Source organism: Muntiacus reevesi, chromosome 9 (assembly GCF_963930625.1).
Source record: "Muntiacus reevesi chromosome 9, mMunRee1.1, whole genome shotgun sequence".
Taxonomy (NCBI): domain Eukaryota; kingdom Metazoa; phylum Chordata; class Mammalia; order Artiodactyla; family Cervidae; genus Muntiacus; species Muntiacus reevesi.
This window is the reverse complement of record NC_089257.1, coordinates 36,746,931-36,771,024: the sequence shown is the minus strand read 5'-3', so window position 1 is coordinate 36,771,024 and position 24,094 is coordinate 36,746,931. Positions and strand designations below refer to the sequence as shown.

At 54.5% G+C, this 24,094-nt stretch overlaps 2 protein-coding genes across 4 annotated transcripts in view; both read right to left on the bottom strand.

Moving 5' to 3' along the window:
• Positions 1–3,718: 3,718 nt before the first annotated feature.
• On the bottom strand, positions 3,719–15,626 carry KLHL35 (kelch like family member 35). Its single transcript, XM_065945978.1, has 8 exons — positions 15,611–15,626; positions 12,462–12,597; positions 9,080–9,952; positions 7,919–8,103; positions 7,086–7,204; positions 6,274–6,462; positions 4,847–5,035; positions 3,719–3,907 (listed from the first exon to the last, which is right to left on the bottom strand). Exons 1-8 carry the CDS (start codon positions 15,624–15,626, stop codon positions 3,719–3,721), a joined length of 1,896 nt encoding a protein of 631 aa, XP_065802050.1.
• The window catches only part of GDPD5 (glycerophosphodiester phosphodiesterase domain containing 5), an 86,578-nt gene continuing 77,311 nt past the window's right edge, over positions 14,828–24,094 (bottom strand). For all 3 annotated transcript variants that reach the window (XM_065944024.1, XM_065944025.1, XM_065944026.1), the window contains 5 exons: positions 23,840–23,997; positions 23,459–23,606; positions 22,140–22,222; positions 19,246–19,358; positions 14,828–16,464 (listed from right to left, as the gene is read on the bottom strand). In XM_065944024.1, the coding sequence (XP_065800096.1) occupies positions 16,316–16,464; positions 19,246–19,358; positions 22,140–22,222; positions 23,459–23,606; positions 23,840–23,997 (651 nt within the window). In that variant the 3' untranslated portion in view covers positions 14,828–16,315. The remainder of the gene's footprint in view (positions 16,465–19,245; positions 19,359–22,139; positions 22,223–23,458; positions 23,607–23,839; positions 23,998–24,094) is intronic.

Here is a 24,094-nt window from a genome sequence, read left to right as displayed (position 1 = left end):
AGTGGAAGGCAGGAGGAGGAGGGGATGACAGGATGAGATGGTTGAATGGTGAGTTTGAGTAATCTCTGGAAGTTGGTGATGGACAGGGAAGCCTGGCGTGCTGCAGTCATGGGGTAACAAAGGAGTTGGATGCGACTGAACTGATAGTCAACATTTTCTATCTCAGAAGATAATTTTTTCTATTTTCTCCCTCAGAAATAAGATTTTTACATTTTACGAAATCTTTATTTATTCTTTAACAGGTAAGTACAGTAGTACCTCCACATGCACATCCCTTACTTGCAGCACATACATTTCAAGCCCTCCAGGGATGCCTGATAATGCAGATGGGAAACTATGTATACTGTGTTTTTCCTATACTAATGGGTGGGTAAATACACAGCATAGATACATTTTAGACTTCAAAAAGAATCCCCCCCCCCCCCCCCCCCCAAATAAAAGAACCCAAGACTTACCTGGTGGTATAGTGGGTAAGAATCCACTTGCCAATTAGGGGATAATTAGGGACAAGGGTTTGATCCCTTGTCCAGGAAATCTCACATGCTGCAGAGCAACTAAACCCGTGCACAGCCACTGAAGCCCATGTACCTGGAGCCTGTGCTGCACAAGAGAAAGCACTGCAACTAGAGAAAGCTGAGCACAGCAACAAAGACCCAGTGCAACCATCAATAAAAAAATCCAATGAGTCCTACAGTGATTGTGTAATATCAAGTTTTATTCTGTTGTGTATGAAGTAAATGAAGTTTTCCTAGTTCCTTTGAAGCCCACCAAGAAGTACAGTCGTGTAGCTTACTGTAACAGTTCACATTCGGCAGGCAATCTGGGAGCCCAGAGAGCAGTGGACCAGGAGCCAGGGGGACCCTGTATATATGATCTAACCAGTCGTCCCAGGACATTAGGACACATGGCTGTGGCTGTCACCTTTTGCTTGTGTTCCTGCGAGCCTCCAGGGATAAGCACTGTCTCCCCTCATCAAGTTCCAAGTCCAGAAGATCAGGACAATACCTGATCAGGCTGGAATCTCCCACAGTGGGAATGATGGATCTCCTAAAGTGTGCTGCATCCCACACCATTTTCTCAGATTAGCAGAGGATGCACGGATAAAGCAGACTTTGGAAATAGTGGACCTGAACTGGAATGCTGGCTCTGCCACCACTCACCAGGCCCATGACCCAAGTAAGCAAATCCCAACTCAAGTTCCTCATTTGTAAGCATGGGAGGGAGAAGAGGAGCATGATAGTACGTACCTCACAGGTATTACGAGATAGAAATCCAAAGTGGAAGGCTTTTGTTCCAGGCACTGGAGGACACAGTGATGTGAAACTGACCTCTTTCCTCGAGAGGCAGCCTGAGTGTGTCACACAGAGGCCTGGCCAAATGTCAGGTGATAGGAGGGCTGATGCTAAGGGTACAGGCAAGGAGTGGTCAGCTCTGGAGTGGAGGGTGTTAGGTCTGCCCAGGCCTGACACCCTCCTGGACAGCAGGAAAGGGCGTTGGCACTTGGCATGAGCAAGCACTGGACACATGGCTGTGTGTGGGGGAAACTGGGCAGTCTGCCTGGCTACACAGAAGTGTTCAGCCTGGGGAAGATGCCCATGGCTCAGGAATGCTTGCCCTGGATTTGCTCCTACCTTTTCCACTCTGGCTTTTACCTGGGTGGGCAATACAGCACCTTCTTTGCCTTGTCCTGGTGTTTTCCACTGGGTGGGAGCAGGCAGGCTCTGAAGCTAGGCCTCTATCCCACTGCCCTCCCCCCTGCATTATCAGCATGTCCAGATGGTCACAGGGTCCCTAATCTGGGATAATCGGAGGGTAGGAGCTCAGCTGGGACCCAGGCCTTTGTGCTGGGTGTGATGGGCCAGCCCCAGCTGGAGAGATCAAGCAGACAGGGCCCTAGGGCTTTGGAAGATGGAGAACAGCATGGGGCTGCCCTGTACTGAAGGGGATGGAAGAGCAGATGATAGCTCTTCAAAAGGCAATCTGAGTGCAAATAAGAGGAGCCCCAGATGGGGCCTACCAGCTCTGCTGGGCCTTGCCTTAGAATCTGTGGCGTCCATCCTTTGTTCCCTCTTTCTCCTCCATTGGGCTTACCCCTCCCGACCCGGCAGTTTTATGTTGCTGCCCCAGAGCCCCAGCCAACCCAGCTGTTTATAATGGCATCAAGAGCTTGTGCCCCCTGTTTATGCTGGGGCTGTGGCATGTCCAGATGCAGAGCTGGACTCACTGGTGTCTCAGAGGCCTGTGGCACTGGTGCCACTACCCTGGGCTTCCAGTTTGCTGTGAGCCTTGACCCCAAGTCTGCTCAGGGTTCTACAACTGTCTTTGTTTTGTTTCAGCTTCTTTCATGAGTGGAGGAACCCCGCCTTGGCCCAGGCTTATAGCAGTGAGCCTGGGTTTGGAATCTGTTTTTAACACCTTTATCCCAGAGTCTGAATCCAAAAGCTTGAGCTTCTGCCTTAGGTTTTACAGTTCTGTTTCTGGTCCTCAGACATGTTTGCTTACTTATAAGCCTATGCCTCTTTTGAGTTGTCTGATTTTTTTTTTTTTTTTTTGAGTTGTCTGATTTTTAATTTTATCTATCACTGAAAGTGAAAGTGTTAGTTGCTTAGTCACATCTGACCCTTTGTGACCCCACAGATTGTAGCCTGCCAGGCTCCTTTGTCCATGGAATTCTCCAGGCAAGAATACTAGAATGGGTTGCCATTTCCTTCACCAGGGAATCATCCCAACCCAGGGATCGAACCCTGGGTCTCCTGCATTGCAGGCAGATTATTTACCATCTGAGCCACCAGGGCTAGGTGGTTAAATTGGAGAGGATGGTTTAGGAAGGGAGAACCATACTGACCAGAAGTGCCTCTTATATTCGGAAGCTTCATGAAGTCTGTGGGCTATATATTCTGCCTTCTACTAAGTATGTGGCCTTGGGAGAGTCTTCTTATCTTCCAGATATTAGTAATTAGCTGACTAAAAGTTTGTTTTTGGCTTTTTTTAACTGCTGATAATCTGAAATATGGGCTTCCCAGTTGGCTCTAGTGGTAAAGAACCTGCATCTCTTATGCAGGAGACATAAAAGATGCAGGTTCGATCCCTAGGTCTGGAAGATCACCTGGAGGAGGGCATGGCAACCCACTCCAGTATTCTTGTCTGGAGAGACAAGTATTCTTGTCATGGACAGAGGAGCCTGGTGGGCTACAGTCCATAGGGTCGCAAAGGGTCGGACATAACAGAAGTGACTTAGCATGGCACAATTTGAAATACAAGAATAGTGACGATTCCTGGAAGGAATATGGGAAGGGATGGATTGGGAAATAGGGGGACCTACAAAGGCATTTTTAATTATCTGTTTCTTAAGCTAGGTTGTGGGAACAGAGATATTTATTTTATTATAATTCTTAAACTGTACAAAATATATTTCTTTTTATGCATGAAATATTTCATGATTCTTAAAAATGTCCACACTGTTATTACGAAGGTAAATGAAGTAACATGAAATGCTGAAGTGCTTTATAAAGAGTCATAGCAGGGAGCAGATATTGGGCATTACTTCTCCAGGCAAAGGAGGCTTGAGCTGGAACACAGACTCGACCTTTGAAGAAGGTTTTATTTCTACGAGAAAAGGGGCAGTAAGTTAAGAGGCTGTTTACATGGAGGTGCCATAAGGGGAGCAGTGGTGAGCCTGAGCTCTCCCTCCCCTCCCACCTCCTGCCTCAAGTATAAGTCACCTGCCCCGGCTCTGGACGATGGTGACGCAGCCATGGGAGCTCGTGCAGCGCTGCAGGGACGGCTGGGCCTCCACCTGCCCACTGCTGGGGTCAAAGGTGAAGACCCTGTCGGTGCTTTCCCCGTGATCATCCCGCCCGCCGAGGATGTGGACTTTCCCATCACACACAGTCACGCCACAGCTTTCCTGGGTGGACAGACAGAAATACAATTAGCTATGTGGTCCAGCCAGGGGCTCCCTCTGTCCCTAGCTGGCTAGGCCGGACAACAAAACCTTGACCCACAGAGTATGAGCAGACAGACTGGATGGTAGAGAAGTAGGAATTGGGATGAACCTGACTTCAAGCTCTGGCTTGACCTTTACTAAATGAATGACCTTAAATAAGTCATTTCACCTCTCTGGGCCTCAGTTTCCTCACCTGCAAAGTAAGAACAGTACCTTCTTCATAACGTTCCTTTAACTTAATGAGATAAAGCACATAAAGCATTTTACATAGTGCCTGGAATACAGGAAGCACTCTAATAACAGTAATTACCACCAACACCATCTTTGGATCTCAGGGAAGCCAGAAATCTTAGGCTCCTAGAATTACTGGAGATCAGAACTGGCAAGGACCACCAATCCATCCACATCCCTAGGTAGTCTCTTAGGAGCTTTGGAGAGGGAACAGAACAGTGAGGGGTGGCAAGGGATGCAGAGGTGGAACATCCAGGGCCTAGCACCTCCCTTCACTGATACCAATGAGGCAAGGGAACTTAGCAAGTCCCCTCTCTGCCTCCCTCCTCCCACAATAAGCTACCAGGTAGTGGCCTACAGAGCAGGAGAGACTGCAGGGTCATTGAGACCAAGCTCCCCATCCAAAGCTACAGCACTTCGGGGCTGGGATTCCAGGTTCTGCCTCACGTGGCCTTGCTGGTGGCCTCAACCTCTCTAAGGCCAGTCTCTTTATCTTTGAAGCCCAAGGCTGATTATCACTGTAAGGACAAAACTAGAGAACATGTAAAACCACCTAACATGGAGTCAGACACAAGACTCATTACCTCTGAGACCCAGATCCTTAGAAATGAGTCTTTACCCTCCTCAATGGAACCAGTGCCAGGGCTGTACCCAGGAGCCTCCACTCACCACAGGGCTGGGGAGGACAGCTGCCTCCCCCCAGACATCTGTGCCAGGGTCGTAGGTGAATATTTTGCTCATAAGGCCGCCAACCACATAGATGGTGTTCTCCAGGGAAACAGCATCAAGGCACCGCTGCGAGAAGGGTGCTGGTGACCGCAGGCTCCACTGGTCCTCCTTGGAATCAAAGCACTGCACCTGAGGGGCAGGAGTGGCAGTGGTGAGGCCTCACCCCGATAACTGCCCTGCTGCCCACACCTCTGACTTCCCTCTGTTGGGGCACTCATTCAGCACATTTGCTTATCTCCACCAGTTCTGAGCTTGGGTCCCTCCCATCACGTGTGCTCTGCCTGGTTCCACATTCTAGCCTCTCTCCCTGGACTCCTGTTGTCAAAAGCTTTTTCATCTTTCAAGGTCCAGGAAGAGGTCTGTATCCCAGAAGGTAGAAGTACTGTCTGCATTAGTGCTGGAGAGGGTTCTCAGAGCAGGTCCCCGGTGGAGATGCATTCCTGGCTGCATAAACTGTCAACCCTCTTTCTCCTTTCTGTGCACTGAGGTCGTGACAAGGTTCCAGCTGGGGTGTCTGGCCGCCCCCATTTCTATAGCTGTCCATAGGCCTCCTGACCCACACCGCTGCACAAGACGGTGCTAAAGGGCATCCCCTAGCCAGGAAGGTGTGCTGGGAGTGGAACTGAAATAAGGTGAAAGTCCTAGTTTTGGAAAGTCAGATCTTAGGGCTGCATTCCTGTGAGGTCATCAGGGCAGGGAGGGAGCTGCCACAATGTTTTGTTCACAAAAACCCTAAATGTACAAAATTTGTACATTTTTTGATAGATGGAAAATTTGATAGACTATGATTCATCCACTCAGTGGACTGTTACACAGACATTGAAATGATGGCTGTGAAGAGTTTCTAAGCATGTAGGAAGTACTTATACTTTGACGAAGAAAAAGCAAGATATAAAATTTTACTAGTGGAACGTAAAACTGAAACAGAAAAGGAAAAGCTAATTCAGAGGAAGCCTAGAAGGCAATATACCAAACATTAATAGCAGTAGTTATCCTTAACTGATGAGATTATGGCTTCTATTTCTGTTTTCTAAATTTGCAATAATAAGTGTATTAAAAATTTTCAAATGGAAGAAGAGCATTTTAACTATTGCTATTTTAACTATTTTAACTATTGCTATTAACTATTTTAACTATTGCTCTCACTTAATTTTTTAAATCTTTGAAACCCATATGGTACCAGGCCTAACATTCAGGTCCAGACCTACTGTGTGACCCTGGGGTCCTTTTTCTGAATTCATTTCCTTGCCTGAAATATGGGGAGGATGACTCAGTGCTGTCGATGAAATCAAGAAAATGGACAAGGACACGAAAGAGGCAGCTCTGCTCCTGGCACACAGCAGGCCTCCCCGCCTCTGCTGGCCCACCTTGTTGGTGCTGACTCCATCCTGCCCAGCGCCCCCGATCACGTAGAGCCGGCCGGCGCAGGGAGCCACAGCGGCTGAGCTTACTGCCTCGGGGAGCGGGGCCGCGGACGCCCAGGTGTTGGAGAAGGGATCGTAGCGTTCCACGCTGCGCAGTCGACGCAGGCCATCGAAGCCGCCCACTACGAACAGCTGTGGATGAGGAGGTCACCTTGAGTTAGGGCTGTCTGCATCTCCGCCCCAGAGCCGCAGGCTGGATGCGGAGAGACTGTCCCACCCAGGGAGCATCCCAGCTCCTGGCTCTGCCTCTGCCCGGGCCATTACCGATCCTCCCTTAGATTTTCCTCTGTTAACAGGGACTGGTTTCTAGGATGGGTACTTAATGTGGATAAGATCTGCAAAATAACTGGTACCAAGTTTAGGCTTATGGACAGCTATAAAAATTACTATAAAAATAGCTAGTAATTTCTTAAAAAGGTTTACCACCTCACTTAACTGATCCATTTTATTTGCATTTCTGAATTTGGGGTGTAACTTACAAAGATAATTGGCAGGGTTTTTTTTTTTGGTTAGTCTTAAGTGGCAGAGTCAAGATTCAAATCTAGATTCTTGACCCCAGAGCCCACACCCTTGACCACCTGACCACCAGACTGTACTGTCATTACTATTTTTATTAGCATTACCATTATTAAGCAACTTGTTCTTTTTCTTTTAGGTGCCCTAGATCCGTTCTTAAAAAGAGAGGATCTGAGAGGGCCCTCCCCCAGGAAGTCCACAGATCTCTACCGTGGGCAGCAGCTTCGAGGTGTCCCTACCTGCCCCTGCACCACCGCCATCTTGTGTCTCCACCTGCCTCTGTGCAGCGAGGCCACCTTGATCCAGGTGTGCAGATGGGAGCTGAACATCCACACGTCACGGCTGTTGATGTGGCCTCCTAGGGGGAGGGAAGCAGCTGTTGTCCCCAGGATCTCTTGCTATCCCCTATCCCCAGGGCACTCCAGGAGAGCAGGGACTGTGTTTTATTCTCTGAATCTCTAGGGCCCAAATCTCAGGGAGGGCACAGTCCATTAGTGTCAAATCGATCTTTGCCATTGTGTCATGACAACAGGGAAATTGTTGACTCCCTATAAAATTGTGTTGTCGTGGGAATTAACTAATATAAGCTGCTTAGCATAATGCACAGCACATGGTAGGCTAGATAAAGCAAAGTGATTAATACTAATCTGAATTGAAGTAAACATTGCTGAATAAAGGGTGGAGTCACACCAGTGATTGGCTCTGCAGTACCTCTAGAGTACGGTGGTGGTGGTTTAGTCGCTAAGTTGTGTCTGACTCTTGCGGCCCCATGGACTGTAGCCCATCAGGCTCCTCTGTCCATGGGATTTTCCAGGCAAGAATACTGGAGTGGATTGCCATTTCCTTCTCCAGGGGATCTTCCCAACCCAGGAATCGAACCCAGGTGTCCTGCATTGCAGGCAGATTCTTTACCGACTGAGCTATGAGGGAAGCTCACCTCTACAGTATACCTCTACAGTATCAATAACTGTAGGTTATCAAAAGGATCTGCTATATCCTGGTTGGAGGAAAAACAGAGGGCACGAAATGATGAGCCAATCCTGTGGGACTCCATTTACGGCCCCACCCTCACCAGAAACATAGATGTTATTGCGGAGAGTACACGTCGCGAACTCTGAGCGAGCACAGCCGGGCAAGCTGGGCAGTGGGGTCCAGCGCCGGCTGTCTGGATGGTAGGCGTCGGCGAAGGGCAGCTTCAGGAGCCCCTTTCGGTCACAACCACCGATGACCACGATCATTTCAGCTAGGTCCATGAATCTGGCATGGGGACAAACCCAATGGTGGTTGAGCGACACCCAAGTTTCAGCCTTTTCACCCTCTCATCCACTGCACTATATAGTCCTGCTGCCCTTCTGCTCCCCACCCTCCCCATGTTGGACTCTGCCACTTTCAACCTCCCCTCTGGCTATGGAGGGGAAGAGAATCATTACTCCTGACCCCATTTTGCTGATCTCTAAGTTACAGGAAAAGAATGCTGACAAAGCCCTCACCCTTACTTAGAAAAGTTACCTTGTTTAATCGACTTTGGCTTTCCAAAGGTTATATAGCTGAAAGTAATAGAGCTAAAATTCAAGCCCATTCTCTTGACCTCCATCGGGCAGTAATTTTGCTATGTCTTTCCTCCAATAACCATCTCCTAAACCCATCCTCTAGTCACAAAATCCATTGAACCAGGGTACACATTCTTTTAGCAAAGCATTCTCCCCTCCGACTCACCCCTTAGACTTCTGACTCCACCAGAATTTCCAAACCCTTTAGCCAATTCCTACTTAATTCCTTTGACAAATATTGAACATTTTGTACTCTTGTTCCAGGCCCTGAGCTTACTGTTGGAGATACAGTGATGAGTAAGACAGACTGTCCCTTATTCCTGTGAGAGCGACAGACCATCCTGACTACTCCACCCAAAGTCTTTGGTCTGGTGTTCCAGGAGTGGGAGTATGCCTCTTTCGGTTTTTCCCCAGGCCCAGACTATTTTAACCCTTTACTAGACCGCGCTCCCTGAGGTTAAAAGGTGTCTCCAAAGCACTCCCGAGACTACACGAGACAGTTTGTACATGCGAATTTTTCAAGGACCCAGAATCAAGCCTATGAAATGTCTGTTGAATGTATGACTGAATCTCATTCAAGAGGCATGATCAAGTGATAGGATTAAAGGATGGTAGAGGACTGTGCGAGCGGCTGAAGAACGCCGGAGTAATGCACGGCAGGAGGGAAGGGGCGGGAGGCATACCTCCGCGGCCGGGCTCGAAGTGCGCCAGACTCGCGGCCCAGGATGAAACAGGCGCGGGCCTCTAGCAGCAGCGGGCGGCACTCGCTGCAGGCCTGCAGCAACTCGTCGGCCTCCACCTTCTCCAGGAAGTAGGCGGGCGCCAGCAGGGGCAGTCGCACGTGCTCCAGCAGGCGCCGCAGCTGGCCGCGGCGAGCCGGCGCGTCGTGGCGCACCCAGCGCATGGCCGCCTCGAACACGGCCTCCTCGTGCGCCACGCCCAGCGCCGGGTCTGCCAGCAGCGCGGCCACCTCGTCAGGCGTCAGCTCCAAGAAGTCAGCGTGGCGCGCCACTTCGGCGAACGCCTGGCGCAGCACGCGGCCGCAGCGCTCAGCCAGAGAGGCGAGGGAGAAGGCGGCGGCCACGCGGCGCAGCGCCAGGCTGTTAGCGGCGCGCAAGCGACCCTCGAGGAAGCGCGCGCAGGCCTCAGGCAGGCCCGCCACGCCCAGCCGCTCAGCCAGCGCCAGCACGGCGGCCGCCTCGTCCTCGGCGCGCAACCGCACGCCCGCGCAGTACACGTAGTCGAGCACTACGGCCAGGGCCGTCGCCACCGCTGTCCCGGCCGGGCCTGGCGCCTCGGGCACCACGAGCACCACGGCCAGGCCACGCTCTGGCCGCCCGGCCGCGAACAAGCTGCGGAAGTAGGCACTGCCCGCGCTAAGCGCCGCGCGGTGGCACGGGAAGTCGCGGCCGCCGGCTCGCAGCACCACGTCGGTGAGGATGCCGCTCCGCCGGTACGTGTTCAGGGTCTGCAGGACACGCTGCGCGTGGCAGGACCCCGCGCATGGCGCCTCGGAGCCCCACTCCGACTCCTCCAACACCGGGCCCTTCAGCATCCTGCCGGGCAAAGAACACAGACAGCGTCGGCAAATCCACCTGGCTGGGGCCCGGCTAGAGGGCAAGAGGCCCTTCTTCCATCATTCCTTCTTTAGGTCACTACTTTACTCAGGCAGGCGAACAGGATCTTAACATGTGTTCCTCCATTCATGCAACCGCACTCCCTTCCATCCACCCATCAAGATTCCAAATGGCCTCAAAGAGCTAGTCCCCGCCTACCCAAAGAGCTGGACCTGTAGCTGCACCATCTCCTCCCCCACTTATCCACTTCAGCCATATTGCTCTTCTGTGCTTCAAGCTCGCTAAGCTTTTCCCTGTCAGTCTCAGCGGGAGACAGATGGCATGCTTTTAACTGGGGTAATTTAAGAAGACTCTAATAAAGGAAGGATTTACAAAAGCATAGACAGTGCTTTGGGACTCCTACAAGGGGTAAAGCAGTGCCACGAGGCTACCAACAGCCGGGAGATTTTACCTCTCCAAGGTCTAAAGGCAGAGGGCTGGGAGGTTATTGGAAACTATACAAAATACCTGTATGAGAGCCCTCTGACAGGAGCTGTAGCCTTAGCCTTTAGTAGGCACTAACCCCAGCTCCTCATCCCATCTGCTCTCCTAGGGACCTCTGTAGGTGCACCCCATTAACCACACCCTGATTATTGTATTTAATATCTGCCCTTCCCCCGAGAGTACAGGATCTGGCCCATAGTAGGTGCTCAATTAGTGCCTGTTCAAGGTCGAATGAATAAATTAAGCTGGTGTTTATTGAGAGCTTTTTTCTGTGAAAGGCAGTGAGCAAGACAGTCCCTGCCCTCTTGAAGCTTCCATTGAGGTGGGATCCCATGAGGAAATACAGAGCATTAGGGGAGCTAAGAAGGGGCACTGCACCCAGTTGGAGGGAAGTCAGGGAAGGCATCCTTGAGAGGGGACAGAGAATAGATAGAATTAGCCAGGTGAAGGCGAGGGAGTGGGAGGGAGGAAGTCTCCAGCTGAGAGACCAGCCTGTGCAAAGACCCAGAGGGAAAGAAGACATGGGGTAAGAGCCCAGCCTGAGAGGGAAGTTGACTCTCTTTCTAGTAAGTTTTCTGTTCTCTAGGAAGCCTGTGGGGAGTGGTGGATACACTGGCTCTAAGGACTAATCCAGGTGCTGGTCCTGCCTCTGCCACTGACTTGCTGTGTGCAACACCTCCCTTTAGTTTCCTCATTGGAAACAGAGTCATAATGCCTCCCTTGTGCAGTGGTTGTGACCTGTGACTGTTAAATGGAATGTATGAGAAGTGCTAGGTATACAGTACCAACTCAGTAAATGTTTCCTTACATGCTTTTACCCAGGAGGAAGGGAGCACATCACATATGTTAGTTGCTTTTTTTGTACATAATTTCATTTGATCTCAAAAACCTGACGTTTCCTTAGACTCCTCCTTTTCTAAGTTTGTCATGAGGAAGCAATCACATAGGTGAAACCTGCCCTTCAGAGGTTGCTGCGAGGATCAAAGGAGGGGTGTCTGTGAAAGTGATCTATAGCCTGAAGGGCTGTAACGAATTGGTTATGATTTGGCCATTACGAACATGCAGCCTCTGCTTGCATACCTCCGGGGACAGGGGGCTCACTCCTTTATGTGGCAACTACTCTAGGGGAGCTGACGTCTGCTCTCTGCTCCTTGCCTCTCCCTCCATTCTCCTGATCCCAGCTGCTGTGCCTCCTTTGAGCCTGCTTTGCCCTGGGGGTCAGATCTTCCTTAGTAGTCAGTCTGGCTTTCACTGTTTATGCCTGGGCCATCCTTGGTAGTGGATACCCTGTCTTAGCATCAAAGGAAATGAGCTCCATGGTGGGCAGGGTCCCAGAAAGTTACCTACTTTGCCCAAGGAGAGAGGCTGAGCCCTGAACCCGCCTGGCTCTAGACTCTGCATGCCCAGTGGCTCAGCCACACTTGCCAAAGTGGGGGCATGTCTTAAGGAGCAGCCCAGGACACCTAGAAGGAGTCGGGAGGGGTCATGGGAGCATGCTACCCTCATTCTGTTCTCCTCTGGCTGAGAAGGCAGCCACACTCTGAGCTGAGATCCAAGATCTCATCAGTGTCAGGGGGCCTTCTCTCTGCAGAGACTGTCCTGGCACAAGGGGAGAGGGAGGGAGTCCCCTTGGGGGAAGTGCAGCAGTGTTTTTTTCATTCATTCACCTACTGTTTACGGCACTGGGCACTTAGAACACACTGACACTTCGGACTGAGTTTCCACCCTAGGGATTTCCCGTCTGGGGGCTGAAGAACACCCCATTGGAACATGAAAGGTAAGATTCCCCAGCCATGGCTTCAGTTTTTTCTCATCCCAGCTAAGAGTCTAGGCACCTCAAACTGAGGGTCCTGACACAGACTGAGGTATCCATCCCCTAGAAGTTGACATGTCACCCTCTTTTTCACACTCACACCCACACCTACACACACACCCTCAGACTTGCAGACGCCACACAGCCAGGGCAGTGCTGCTGCCGAAGCCCCCAGTTGTCCGTGGCACTTACCTGGCCATGGCCTCTCCCGGGCACTCTGCGGCTGCTGCTCCTGCACTGACCACTGTGGTTTGTCCTGCCGCCTGCAGCCCTGGCAGCCTGGGCGCAATGTCCCTGCCACTCTGCCTGGACTCCTGCTCAGGCCCAGCTGCAGGAGGACAAAGGGGTGGACGCCGGTCGGGGTGGGGTGGGGAGGGGAGAGCTAAGGGGGAAGGGGGGGAGGGGACACTGGGCTTTTGTTCTGCTCTTGGGCCAGCCCTGGGAGGGAGAGAAGGGAGGAGCCGGGAGTAGGTGTGGGATCGACTGTGGATCGACTGTAGGATCCCAGAGTTCTGGGATCCATGTGCCCAGACTGGGGGTGATCTGGCGCTGGTTGTGCCCCTGAGTGATCCATGGATGTGAGGGTGTGTGTGTGCGTGCAGGTGTTCCAGGGTACTTGTATGTGCGTGTGGGAGTGCATGGGGATGTGGTGACCGTGTGGCATTGGGGCAGATGTGACTAAGAATGTCACTGCACAGCTTAGAAGTCGAGGTTTCCCTCCTGCCTCTGTGACTGTGCAGTGTCTGTGTTCCAGCTTTATAGCAGACGTGTCCTTGTGGGACTTTGTGTACCTGGTTATACGCATTGCATGTCCCTGTCTTTGCATCTCTGTGTGATTGTTCATCTCTGTGACAGGGGTCTGTCTGCATACAACAGGGGGCTGTGTCTCATGGACCATGTGTGTGGACAGCGTGTGGTCCCTGGGTCTGTGGTATGGGATGAGCTGAGATGGCTTTCAGTCAACAGTGTACCCGCCTTTGGTGTCCAGTGAGGCAGGCGTGGTGGGTGTGGGGGAGAGAACAAGGCGGCTCTGGGCTGGCCTGGCATCCTGGAGCCAGGGAGAGGGGGCGCCGTGGGTTGGTGTCTGATCATTTGCTGCCTCTATGAAGGGCCATTGGGCCTGGTGTCTTTGGGGCAGGTGAGGGGGGTTTGCCTTCATGGAAGAGGGCAGCAGACTCAGGGGAGGTTGCCTTGACAAGAACCTGGAGGGGCCAGGACACCTGGGACCTGGCCCTGGCTCTGCCAGGATTCTACGTGCAGCTCCAGGCAGATTACTGCCCAACGCTTAGCCTCGGCTCTTCATTTCAGCAGGATTGGTAGTCTAGTTGTGGTTTCTGCTTTGTCTTACTGGGGTGCTGTGAAATCAAGAGGGGTTTGTGAAAGCCATGTGCCATGTGGAGTGGAGTGGGTGAACCTGGGATCCTGTTGGAACCCACCCCAGCAAGACTCAGGCCGGCTGAGTTAAGTGGAAGGAATTGTAATGGGAGGGGTCAATAGCCAAGCATGTGACCTGAGACCTGGGGGAGTCTGTTCCAGGGACTCTGCTCCAGGGAATGGTGTATCCTGCTTCCCCCTAAGAAAAGATTGTACGTGTTGCTCTATGTTAAAGGATGTGAGAGATTCGGGCACCATTATACTGGGGACAGAGGGTCCAGAGAGGGCCCTGGAGAGGGGGAGGGTAGGCTCAGCCTGGACAGGCCTTACTCAGTAAGGTCCAAGGTAGCAAGAGAGGAGTGGGTCTGTGGAGATGGCTGGGGAGGGACCCTGTCTCCTGTTTGCCTGTTGAAGGGCAGTCAGGCTGTCCTCCATAGACAGGGGGAGGTTCCGAGGAGGGCACTGGGAAGGTGGGCTTCTCAGTAGCCCCCCAGGTCAGGGGACAGGATCCAGGGTTGAGCACAGGCTGTGGGCTCAGCTGAGGGTGGAGAAGGGCCCAGCCCTTCCAACGGGCCTCCATCTTCCTGTTGTTTGGGGTGAGGGGAGGCAGCTGGACTGCCTCTGCATTGGGGGGTGCAGGGGTCCAGTGTAGGGCCCTGGTGAGAGTGGGACTCAGCACTCCCAGGCCCTTCTCCCTGCTCCTGAAGGCTCTAGGTTGACTCAAGTTGCCCGTGTGTGGCCAGGAGCCTGCAACATGCTGCGCAGTGGACCGAGGGGCTCTGGCTGGACAGGGAGGGGCCGGCGGGAAAGACTGATTCCACTCTCCTGGGCAGGCCTGCCGGACACTGGGGAGGAGGCTATTGGGGCGTTTGGGTAGGGCAGTGTGCCCCACTGCTGACCCAGGCGGTCCGGGTTTCACTCACACTTCCTCATGCCCAGGGGAAGCTGGAGCTGACCTCTGCCCCAGGAAGGGAGCACTTGGCAGATGTTTGAAAAGGGGAAAGGAGGGAGAGTCCCCAGACAGTTTCCAGAGGGACAGTCCTAGAGGTTAGTGTGGGAGCCCAGTCTGGTTTCCAGCATTGGGAGGGATTTCTTTTCTTTTTCTGAATGAAGCCTCCAGACCCCAAGGATTCTACTCAGAAGGCCCCCATTTGGAGAAGAGACACACCCCTTGGTTCCCACGAAGCACCATGTTTATTTAATGCAGGCTGGAACTGGGGTTCAGCCTCCCCCTTCCCCCTTAGGACACACCCAAGACCATGCAGACTCGTAGGACAAATATGGGAGTTACAGACATCTTCCCAGGGAGGGCAGAGAGCAGGGGTCCAAGGACTGAAAGACAAGGATGTCTGTGGTCCCAGGGGCTGTATTGTGGCTTTCAGCCCAGGTGCCCCCCCCAACCCCGTGCCAGGAATGGGAGTGGGCCTCTTCAGTCAAAGCCAGACCTCTGCCATCGGGGAGAGGCATCTTCTGACTAAGGGCCTGTTCCTCCATAGGCCAGGAGCTCAGAAACCCTTCATGTGACTGCTCGTCCCACTGCCCAGTTCTACAGTGGGCCCAGGAGCCCGCCCCATCTGCCTTACCATTCCCAGCTGGTTGTGGAAGGCCCACAGCCAGGCTGGGGTTCTGGCTCTGCTGTGCCAAGCTGTGTGGCCATGGAGGGTGACTTTACCTCTCCAGGACTGTCTCCCCACCACAGGATGGGGACACTGGCCCCCCGAGCCCAGGACTCCTAAGGAAGCCCTAGTGCCATGTGAGGCGGGGAAGGGGCCCACCACTCTGCCACTCTCCCATTCACTTCCGAGAATGGGTCTTCCTCAGTCATGGGACCTGCATCCCAAACCCTGCAGGCTCTGTCCCCACCCTCCCACCGATAATTCAGAGATGAGACATGTCAAGATGGCAGCTTTAATCATCCTGGCCAAGGCCCCTCAGGCTCCCTCCACTGCAGGCCTCCTTGGCCATACGCTCGCCATCAACCATGCCTGAACACTTGTCCCAGGTGGCCCCTGCTCTTGGCCACTGACGTGGGAACCTGAGGTCATGTCAGTCTGAGGATCTCCTGGGTGTGGATCCAGCAGCCCTGAGCCTGCTCTTGCCATCTCCAGCGGCTCCTGGGGGACATGGCCCACGTCAGCGGGAGGCTGGATGGGGAGGACTGGTGTCCCCACCACTGGAGCAGGCGTTCCTCCTGGGCCGAGCTTCCTTGTGCTTTGAGACTGACGGAAGAGCGGAGGTGCTGGGGCAGAGGCCCAGCCCAGCCCCTTGAGGCAGGAGAATCACCGAGAAGGCGGTTTCCTCACAGCACGGACAGAACAGACACACGTGGGCACACGCGGGCTCCACGTCCTCTGCTGCTGCAGGGGGCATGGCACAGCCCAGCGACCCCTCAAAGCTTCCAGGGAAGGATGCAAAGGAGGGCCTCAGGGAGTGGACCGGGCCCTGGGCCCCGGACCCTGGACTTTAGGCCCCAAACTTCCCAGAAAAAGGAGCCCCAGGCCTGCAGGGGCATCTGAGAGGCTAGAGGGGAGCCCCTCCAAGAGAGGCCATGGCTGACAAGGGACCGGAGCCAGTGAGGAGGCTGTGGAGTTAGCGCCCCAAGCATGCTTCTGCCAGCTCTGTGGGCTTCTCTGGTCTCCACACGAGGTACAGCTGGACAGACGGGTCTTCAGCTAACGCCCACTCCGGTCTGTGAGGGTCTTGGCACGGCTGCCGCTCCCTCGAGGGGCCACCGGGGCGGTGGCGCTGTTGGCATACGTGTCATAACTGTTGTCCGAACATACGGAGAGCTCATCGGAGACCTCCATGCCATCACTGATCTCTGTTGGGCCACAGGGAGGCAAGAGGTGAGTGCAGGGGGTGGGGGGCAGATAAAGAGGGCTGGCAGATGCGGGGGTGGGGGGGGGTGGGGAGGCGTGGCCTGTAGCAAGTCCCGAGCAAGCACTTGGAGGCTGATGCAACCTCAGGTTTCAGGTGTGGTATTGGTGTGTGAGTCTGGCATTCAAGCCCCTTCTCAGTCTCTGCAAACACTCTGGTTGCACCTCAGTTTCCTCTCCCCTGGAACTCCACCCTCAAGCCACAGAAAACTATCTGTGCACCCTCCCGAGCGTGGCACCCGTGTGTTACTCTCCTTGGGGCTTTGCACATATTGGCCTGTCTCCTGGGCACGACCTCCCAACATCACCTCCTTTTCTTAAAATCTGGCTCAATTCTTCTCATTTCTGTTATTGCTCCCAGGCTGGGATGGGGCCTCCTCTCATGGCCACCCTGCTCCCTGCTGCACCCCCTGCTCTGTCACCTGTACTGTCACCATCTGTGACCCCTTCAGCTGGAGCACTCCAAGGACAGGGATGAGGTCTGGGCATTAGTGTCCCCAGCCTGGTGCGGTGCTGGACACACAGCAGAGCCTCAGAGGAGGTCTGCTGAGGGGAGCTAAGCCTGCCCAAGGGGACTCCACGTGCCTGGGTGGGGCTGACGGTCCCTAGAGAGGACTTCTCAACCAGGAATGGGCAGAGGGTAAGACCTGTGGGTGATTCCTCAGGGCCAGCACCCAGAAGGTACTCAATGAATGGCCTTTGGCACTGCAGGAGAGGCGAGGGGTGGGGTGCAGAATCTGCCAGGCCTAAGTGCTGGCCTTCTGCCTTCCATTCATTCTAACCACCCCTTCTGGCTTCTCTGAGCCAGGTACAGTGCAGGAGCCTGAGGATCCCAGATATCCTGCTCTGGCTCCCCCTTCCAAGAGCTCCTCAGTGTTGGCAGAGAGCTGTGGGACACTGGGGTAGGCTTCGGTGCTCAGGGAAGGCTCCCAGGAGGAGGGTTGAGTGAGGGGAGGTGGAGTCAAGTACCCCAAAGGCAAGAATCTGTATATCCTAAGCACCTTGAGCAGTGCCTGCCATGCCTTGAAAGATGGATAAATAAAGGAGTGACTGAATGAATGGATGTTTACACAGTCGTTGGAGCCAGCCCCCCCTGCCCAAAACCACAACCACCCCCTGTTGGTCCAGGTTCATTCAAGGAGCATTTACCAAGCACCCCTCTGGGCCAGGCATGGCACTAACCCTCACAAGTAAACTGTGAGGGCAACCTAGCCCATTTCACAGACGAGATGTCTGATGCTGAGGTAGGTTAGGTAACATATTCTTGTTCACGCAGCTAGGGGGATAAGCTGGGGTCTGAATCCAGGGCCATCTGGCTTCCAAATACCTCTCGGATCTCTCCTCTCCTCTCCCATTTCCATGCCCACAATTCCCACCTGAATTACTGGTTTCCGTGCCTTCAGCTTCCTATTCTAATCCACCACCCTCCACATTTGTTAGGGATTGAATTGTGGGGACTTCCCTGGCAGTCCAGTAGTTAGGTCTCCATGCTTCCACTGCAGAGGGGCATGGGTTCAATCTCTGGTCAGGGAACTAAGATCCCATAAGCTGTGTGGTGTGCCCCCCACCCCCCCAAAAGAGGTTGAATTGTGTCCCCCTCAAATTCCTATATTCCTACACCCCGCATGTGACCCTCTTTGGAAATAGGGTCACAGCAGATGCAGTTAGTTAAGGTGAGGTCGTTAGAGCGGATTGGTGTCCTTGCAAAGAAGACAGCTTCAAACGCAGAGATGTACCCGCGAGGCAAGGGGAGAGGCCAGGACCAGATCTTTCCCTCACAGCCCTGTTGACACCTTGATCGTGGACTCAGCATTCCGGACTGTGAGACGATGCATCTCTGTTTCTAAGCCACCGAGTGCGTGGTACTTTGTTACAGCCCTACTGTAACAAAGGCAAACCCATCTGTGAGACTCCTCTGCTTCCAGAACAAAGCCCAAGCTCCTGACCACACACTCAGGCCCGAGTGCCTCCCCAGTGAATTCACTCCTTGGGGTGAGTCAGCCAGAGGCCCTCCAAGCCGTGCGGAATGACCTTGAGCTCCTGGTGCCCAGCAAGCAGTCCTTCCTCGCTGCCTCTGAACACATGCTGTTCCTGGCTGGAGTGCCCTTCCTTCCCTCTGCTTGCCCAGCGCTCACCTCAAACCCATCACCCAGGCCCCTCCTACCATCCCTTTCCATTTCAACGACATCACTCCTCACAAAGTGGGCCTGAAACCTTCCTCACTGCCCCAGGGAGTGCTGAACCCCTCTCCTCCTTGCATCCCCATCTGTTATATCTAATTCTCCATGTATTTGTTTGTACAGCTGCTTCCTCCTTCAGTCTGGGAATGTCAACAGGCAGCAAGTGTGGTGGGGGGGGGGGGTGGAAATCAACATTTGTGGGATCCCTGTATGAACCAGGCATATGGCAGGATGGACCTTCAAAGCAGACTCCTCCTCCAACCCCTACCTGTCACCCTAGCCCCCCCCCCCCTCCCCGGGGCTGACACTGAGCCACAGGACCTGGAGCTGATGGCTGCAGGTGGAGGGGTGTGTGTTTGTGTGTTTGTAGGTGTACATGTGCTTCCGTACCACTGTGACATGAAGCCAGATGGGTATACGTATGTCTGTGCCATGTGCCTATCTGCATGCTGCATGTGAAATATGTGTACACACACCCGTGTGCACCTGCGGGGTGCAGAGAACAGAGCCCAGAGCCCGTCTCAACCTGTGTGCGGAGTTGCACACCTGAGAAGATGAGCTTCTCCTTCATGATGCTGACGTCCCGGCTGGTCCGGCGCACTGCAGCACTCAGCATGATCTGCTCGGGGTTGTAGCTCCGGATGCCACCCAGGCGCCACCTGCAGAGATGGCCCCGTGGGCATCAGGTCCTTCCCCACCCTTCCTTGGAGCAGGGATCATCCCCACTTCCACAGACTCTCTGGAACTGGCCTGAGAGACCAGCAGGAATCTTGTCTGACTGCACAGATGGGGAAACTGAAGCCCAGAGAAGGGCAGAGCTGGGGCCCTGATTAGAGTCCACTGACTCTCAGCCAGGGCTCTCCAGCTCTCGTACCTCCAGAACCCTACATCCACTCCCCTTGCCCAGGGGGATGCTTATGGGTTGGTTAGTTATGTCTCAGGTGCCCCCAGTTATACACCTGGCTCTCTTTGGATAGGACAAATTTGGGGGTGCAAGCTTAATAGGCATGACCTGCCCTGGGGTACACACCAATCCTGGGGAGTCCCAGCTGATGTCACCTATAGCTCCACCATCAAGACCAGGCTGAGCGAAGCCAGTGAGGAAGCTCAGAGAGGAAGTGAAGGAAAGGAGGGAGGAGAGGGGAGATGGTGGGGATCTTGCCTTCACGGGGGGAACAAGGCAAGGGTGCTGGAGTGACTTGGGGTGGGGCCTGCTGCTGCTTCGTTCCTACAGCCCTGGAAGAGTGGGGTGCATATCCCCTCATGGGAAGGGGCAGGCTGGAGTGTTATTCCTCTAACACTGGGGCAAGGTGGGGGCAAAATTAATCGAATGGGTTGAGGTAGCGCTGCATGGGGTGTGCAGGGACCAGGTGAAGCCAGGAGAACTCAGGCTCTTTGATCCGGCCCAGAGCACAGTTTTTCTTGTTACAGTTCCTCTGAACTAGCCCCAAATCCCTGGCCTCCGAACAGAGATTTTTCCTGCAGTCTAAGAGAGGACGACTCACTGGACCCCCACCCCTACTCAGGGAAGTGGGGATCAACTTGGAAACAAAACCCAACTCCCCTGGGGCCCTAAGCCCTGCTGGAGTGGGTGGACGGAGCCCAGACTCCACGAGAAATCAATTGTTTCCAGATGGGCTCAGCACAGCCAAAATGGACAGACAGATGGACAGGCAGACAGGTGGATGAACAGAGCAGACAGACAAGGGGAAAGCAGGAGGCAGAGGGGAAGGCAGCCTGCGCCCTGGCTGGGCTGGCCACCCTACGCGTGCTCGAGAACAGCAGCAGGGTCTCATTTATCACTGCGTGCCTGGCACCAACCCCCATGCCTGCTGTGTGGTGGGTGCTATAAGGACTGTTGAATGAATGAAGGGGAAAACGAGGCCCACGGGGAAATGATCTTCTCCCCCAGGGTCCTCTCCTCCATCAGGCCTCGCCTGACCCCCAGGAAGACAATCACGTCGCCCTGACGGTATCTTGAGAGGCCCAGCATGCCCACGGAGCACCCTGGGGCTCTGGGTGGAAGGTCCGACCCCTTGCCACAGGCGCGGCACAGCACCAGCCACCACGGTGGGCATCTGCTGACGAGGGGGTGGTGGAAATCCCAGGTAAACGGCCCTTCTCTGGGCTCAGTCCCACAGTCAGGGAGCCCAGGGCTCCTCCTCCTAGAAGCTGGTCAGTGAAAGTGCCTGACCTAGGAGGCACCTGACCAAGGGGGACTTCTCATCCTGAAAACCAACAGTAAACGCAGGAGGGAAGTGTCAGGCCCGGGTCTCTGCAGCGAGGTACATCTAGGACAGGAAAATCAACCACTGGGGGTTCCTCCCAGGGGAAAGCAGGGGAGATGGTGCATATGGGGGAGAGGGGTAGGGTCAGAGTCAGGGACAAAGTAAAAGAGGTAGGAGAGACAGAAAGACAAACAGAGTGAGCGATGGGAGAGGCAGATTGGGAGAGGGGAGGGCAGCAGGGGGGCAGGGAGAGACAGAACTTGGTAGGCTGTGCCCCGGGCGTTGGGAAGGCCTCGCCCAAAGTGCCAGGCTGTGGCGGGAGGTGCGGGGGGAGGTTTTGCCCAGGCAGAACCCCCTCCACAGAGGGAGACACTTTGGTGCTGAGAGAGGCCGGGTCAGCATCCTGCAAGGAAATGTCTGCGGGAGGAAGAGAGAGCAGGGGGACACACACGAAGATGGGGAGAGAGCAGGAGGACTGCAGGGGAGAGGGGGGGAGTGAGGAAAGGGAGGAGGCTTCAGGCAGGGCCGGGGCCTGGGAGGGGGACCTGGGCCTAGGGCTCCGCGAGAGGCAGGCTTTCAGACGGAAGTGGAGAAGGAGGGTGGTGAGGAAGAGGGAGAAAGAGGAACAGGAGGAGGAGGACCACACCAGAATTACCTGATCAAGTGATAGCTGTGAGATGCCAAGAGTGCAGCAGAGAGAGGGGAGAGGGGAGAGAGGAGGGACATGCGCCGGATCAGAGCGGTATGGGGCAGAGAGAGAACGTCAGTCAAGAGTAAAACCCCAGCCCCTGCTCACGGCCCTAAAACCCCCCCGGGACCAACCCACTCCCACTGCGAGCACCACCCCAGCTGTCGTCCTGAAGGGTGGGTGGGGAGCTGGCACGAGAGCTGTGGGAACCGGGGCCCTGGGTGACAACGGGGCAGGGGGAGAGCAGCCCAGAGAGGAGCGGAAACTCACCGAGGAGTTTACACAGCAAGTCTCCGCCCAGCCTGGCTCTGGGCTCCCTGCTGGGTGCTCATTCCAGAAGCCACTGGGCTCTGGCTGAGGGGCACGCGCTGGGGGCCACTGGAAGGCCTCCTTCTCCCCTGAACAGGGCAGTCTGGTCAGGACGTCTCCCGGCCAAGGGCTCAGGAGGACGTTCTCCCGGCTGGGGCGGGGACTGGCCTGTCTTGGGCAGGGAAGACCATGGAAGGCGGTCAGGGCCTACTCACTTCTGGAGTACGAAGATGCCAACGATGAGGGTGAAGGAGATCAGGTCGGCGGTGACCCACATGAGACAGTACTCGTCCGGGGGCTGTGGACAGACGGCCCGTGGCCAGCTTCCAGTCATGGTTGGTTCAGACCAGGGCTCCCGAACAAGGGGCCCATGGGCAGGGGGACCACGTGTCACCCTCAGAGAGGGGCAGAGGAGGACCTGGAGGGGGCTTGGGGTCTTGAGATGATATTTTGTAGGCCTGGGGTTTGGGGTGTGTGTGTGTGGGGGTGTGTAGGATAAAAGAGAGCCATGCAGTAGTCAGAGTAGAGGTGATGGTGTGTGCTAAGCCTAGAGGATTTATGCGCTCCAAGGAGCTTAACGCGAGAGTCAATATATGAAAAACAAATAGATGAGAGGGTGTGATGTGATGAGCAGGTGCACCGGTGAGTGTGAAGACAGATGTGGCATCCATGGGGACAGGAGGGTACGTGTCATTGTAGGGTGTGAAGTGTGGGAGCTTCCCCACCAGGGGGCCAGAGAGATGCCTAGGAAGGCAAAGCCTGCAGAGCGGCCAGGCCCCACACCCCCGTGATCTCAGGTGAACTGTGGAGGAGGGGCAGGGACGGGCCAGATGCACTTTCTGCTGTTGGTCAGCTCCTATGGCCTGAAAATTAGTGTGCTTGTAGCTGCTGCTGCCACCATCAGTTATTTCATCTCTTTCCGAGTTGAGCATTTGGAGATTTTCAAGGACAATGGGCGGGTGGATAGAGATAATCACCCAAAACCTAGATGATTCACTGACACTGGCAATGTCTTAGCCATAATGAGACCCTCCATCTGCTTTTCATGACTTCAGGGAAGTGGCAGTGGGAGCTAGTGGATGGAGATCAAGGGTTCCCCAAGACCCCTGGTTGGCAGAGCTGGGACTAGCACTTGGGCCAGTCTTCGGATGCTCGACCAGTTGAAATCTGGTTTCATTGGCTATAATCTCTGAGCAGATTTCAATGTTTCCTATTCTTGCCCTTATGTTGCCCTCTTTTCTCACTTACTTTCCTTCCTTTAAAACAAAATGTAATAATCCTCAAAACCAAAAGAAAACTCAAGTAGTTGTTTATTTCTCTAGGGCTCTTGGTGTTTTTCCCATTTGGCTCAGGCCCAGGTTCCTCCCACCTCCCAGTGTCTCCTGACCTTAGGTCAGAAGAATCTTCCTCATGTCCCCCAAAGTGTTCCCTCCACCCCTAACACCTCACCAGAGACAGCCCCAGGTGTGGAGCCTGCTCCCCACTCCTAGGAGTCACAGGCAGCTCTCGGACCCCCAATAATCCTCCAACTCACCATGATCCAGAGTGGGGAAGGCACCTGGGACAAGGTGTGGGAGTTGTCGGAGGTGACGGACGGGACCCCTGCGCACCACAGCAGGGAGAAGAGCCAGGGGGCATTGACCGTGTAGAGGTTCACGCTCAGGTTCCAGGACGCATAGTCCCTGTGGGGCAGCGACAGAGGCCGGTCAGCCCTCGGGCCCCTGCGGGAAGCCTGTAAAGCGTGGTCCTTCACACCCTCATACCATGCTCACAACTGATGGAAGGAACCTCTGCTGCCAGAGGGCCAAGCTCACACACAAGCCCAGGTCTGCCCGATGCTCTCCACCTCTCCTCTCTGAGCCCGGAGCCCGCGTGTCCAGTCCTCTGGGTGAGCCTGGGCGGGTGGGGTAGGCACCTGAGCTCCTGGCGGGACACCTGGGTGTAGCGCAGGTTCAGCCGCTGGATGTGGCTTCTCCTCAGGCTGGTGGCCGCCTCCTTGGAGCCCGACATCTGCTGGAAGCCAGGAGCCACCTTCCGCACGAAGGGCCTCTGCCTGTTGGGTAGCCACAGGACCTGCAGGCGGGAGAGAGGCAGCCTCTGATTTCTCTTCTGTAAATTGAGTACGTTCTGGGAGTTGGTGATGGACAGGGAAGCCTGACGTGCTGCAGTC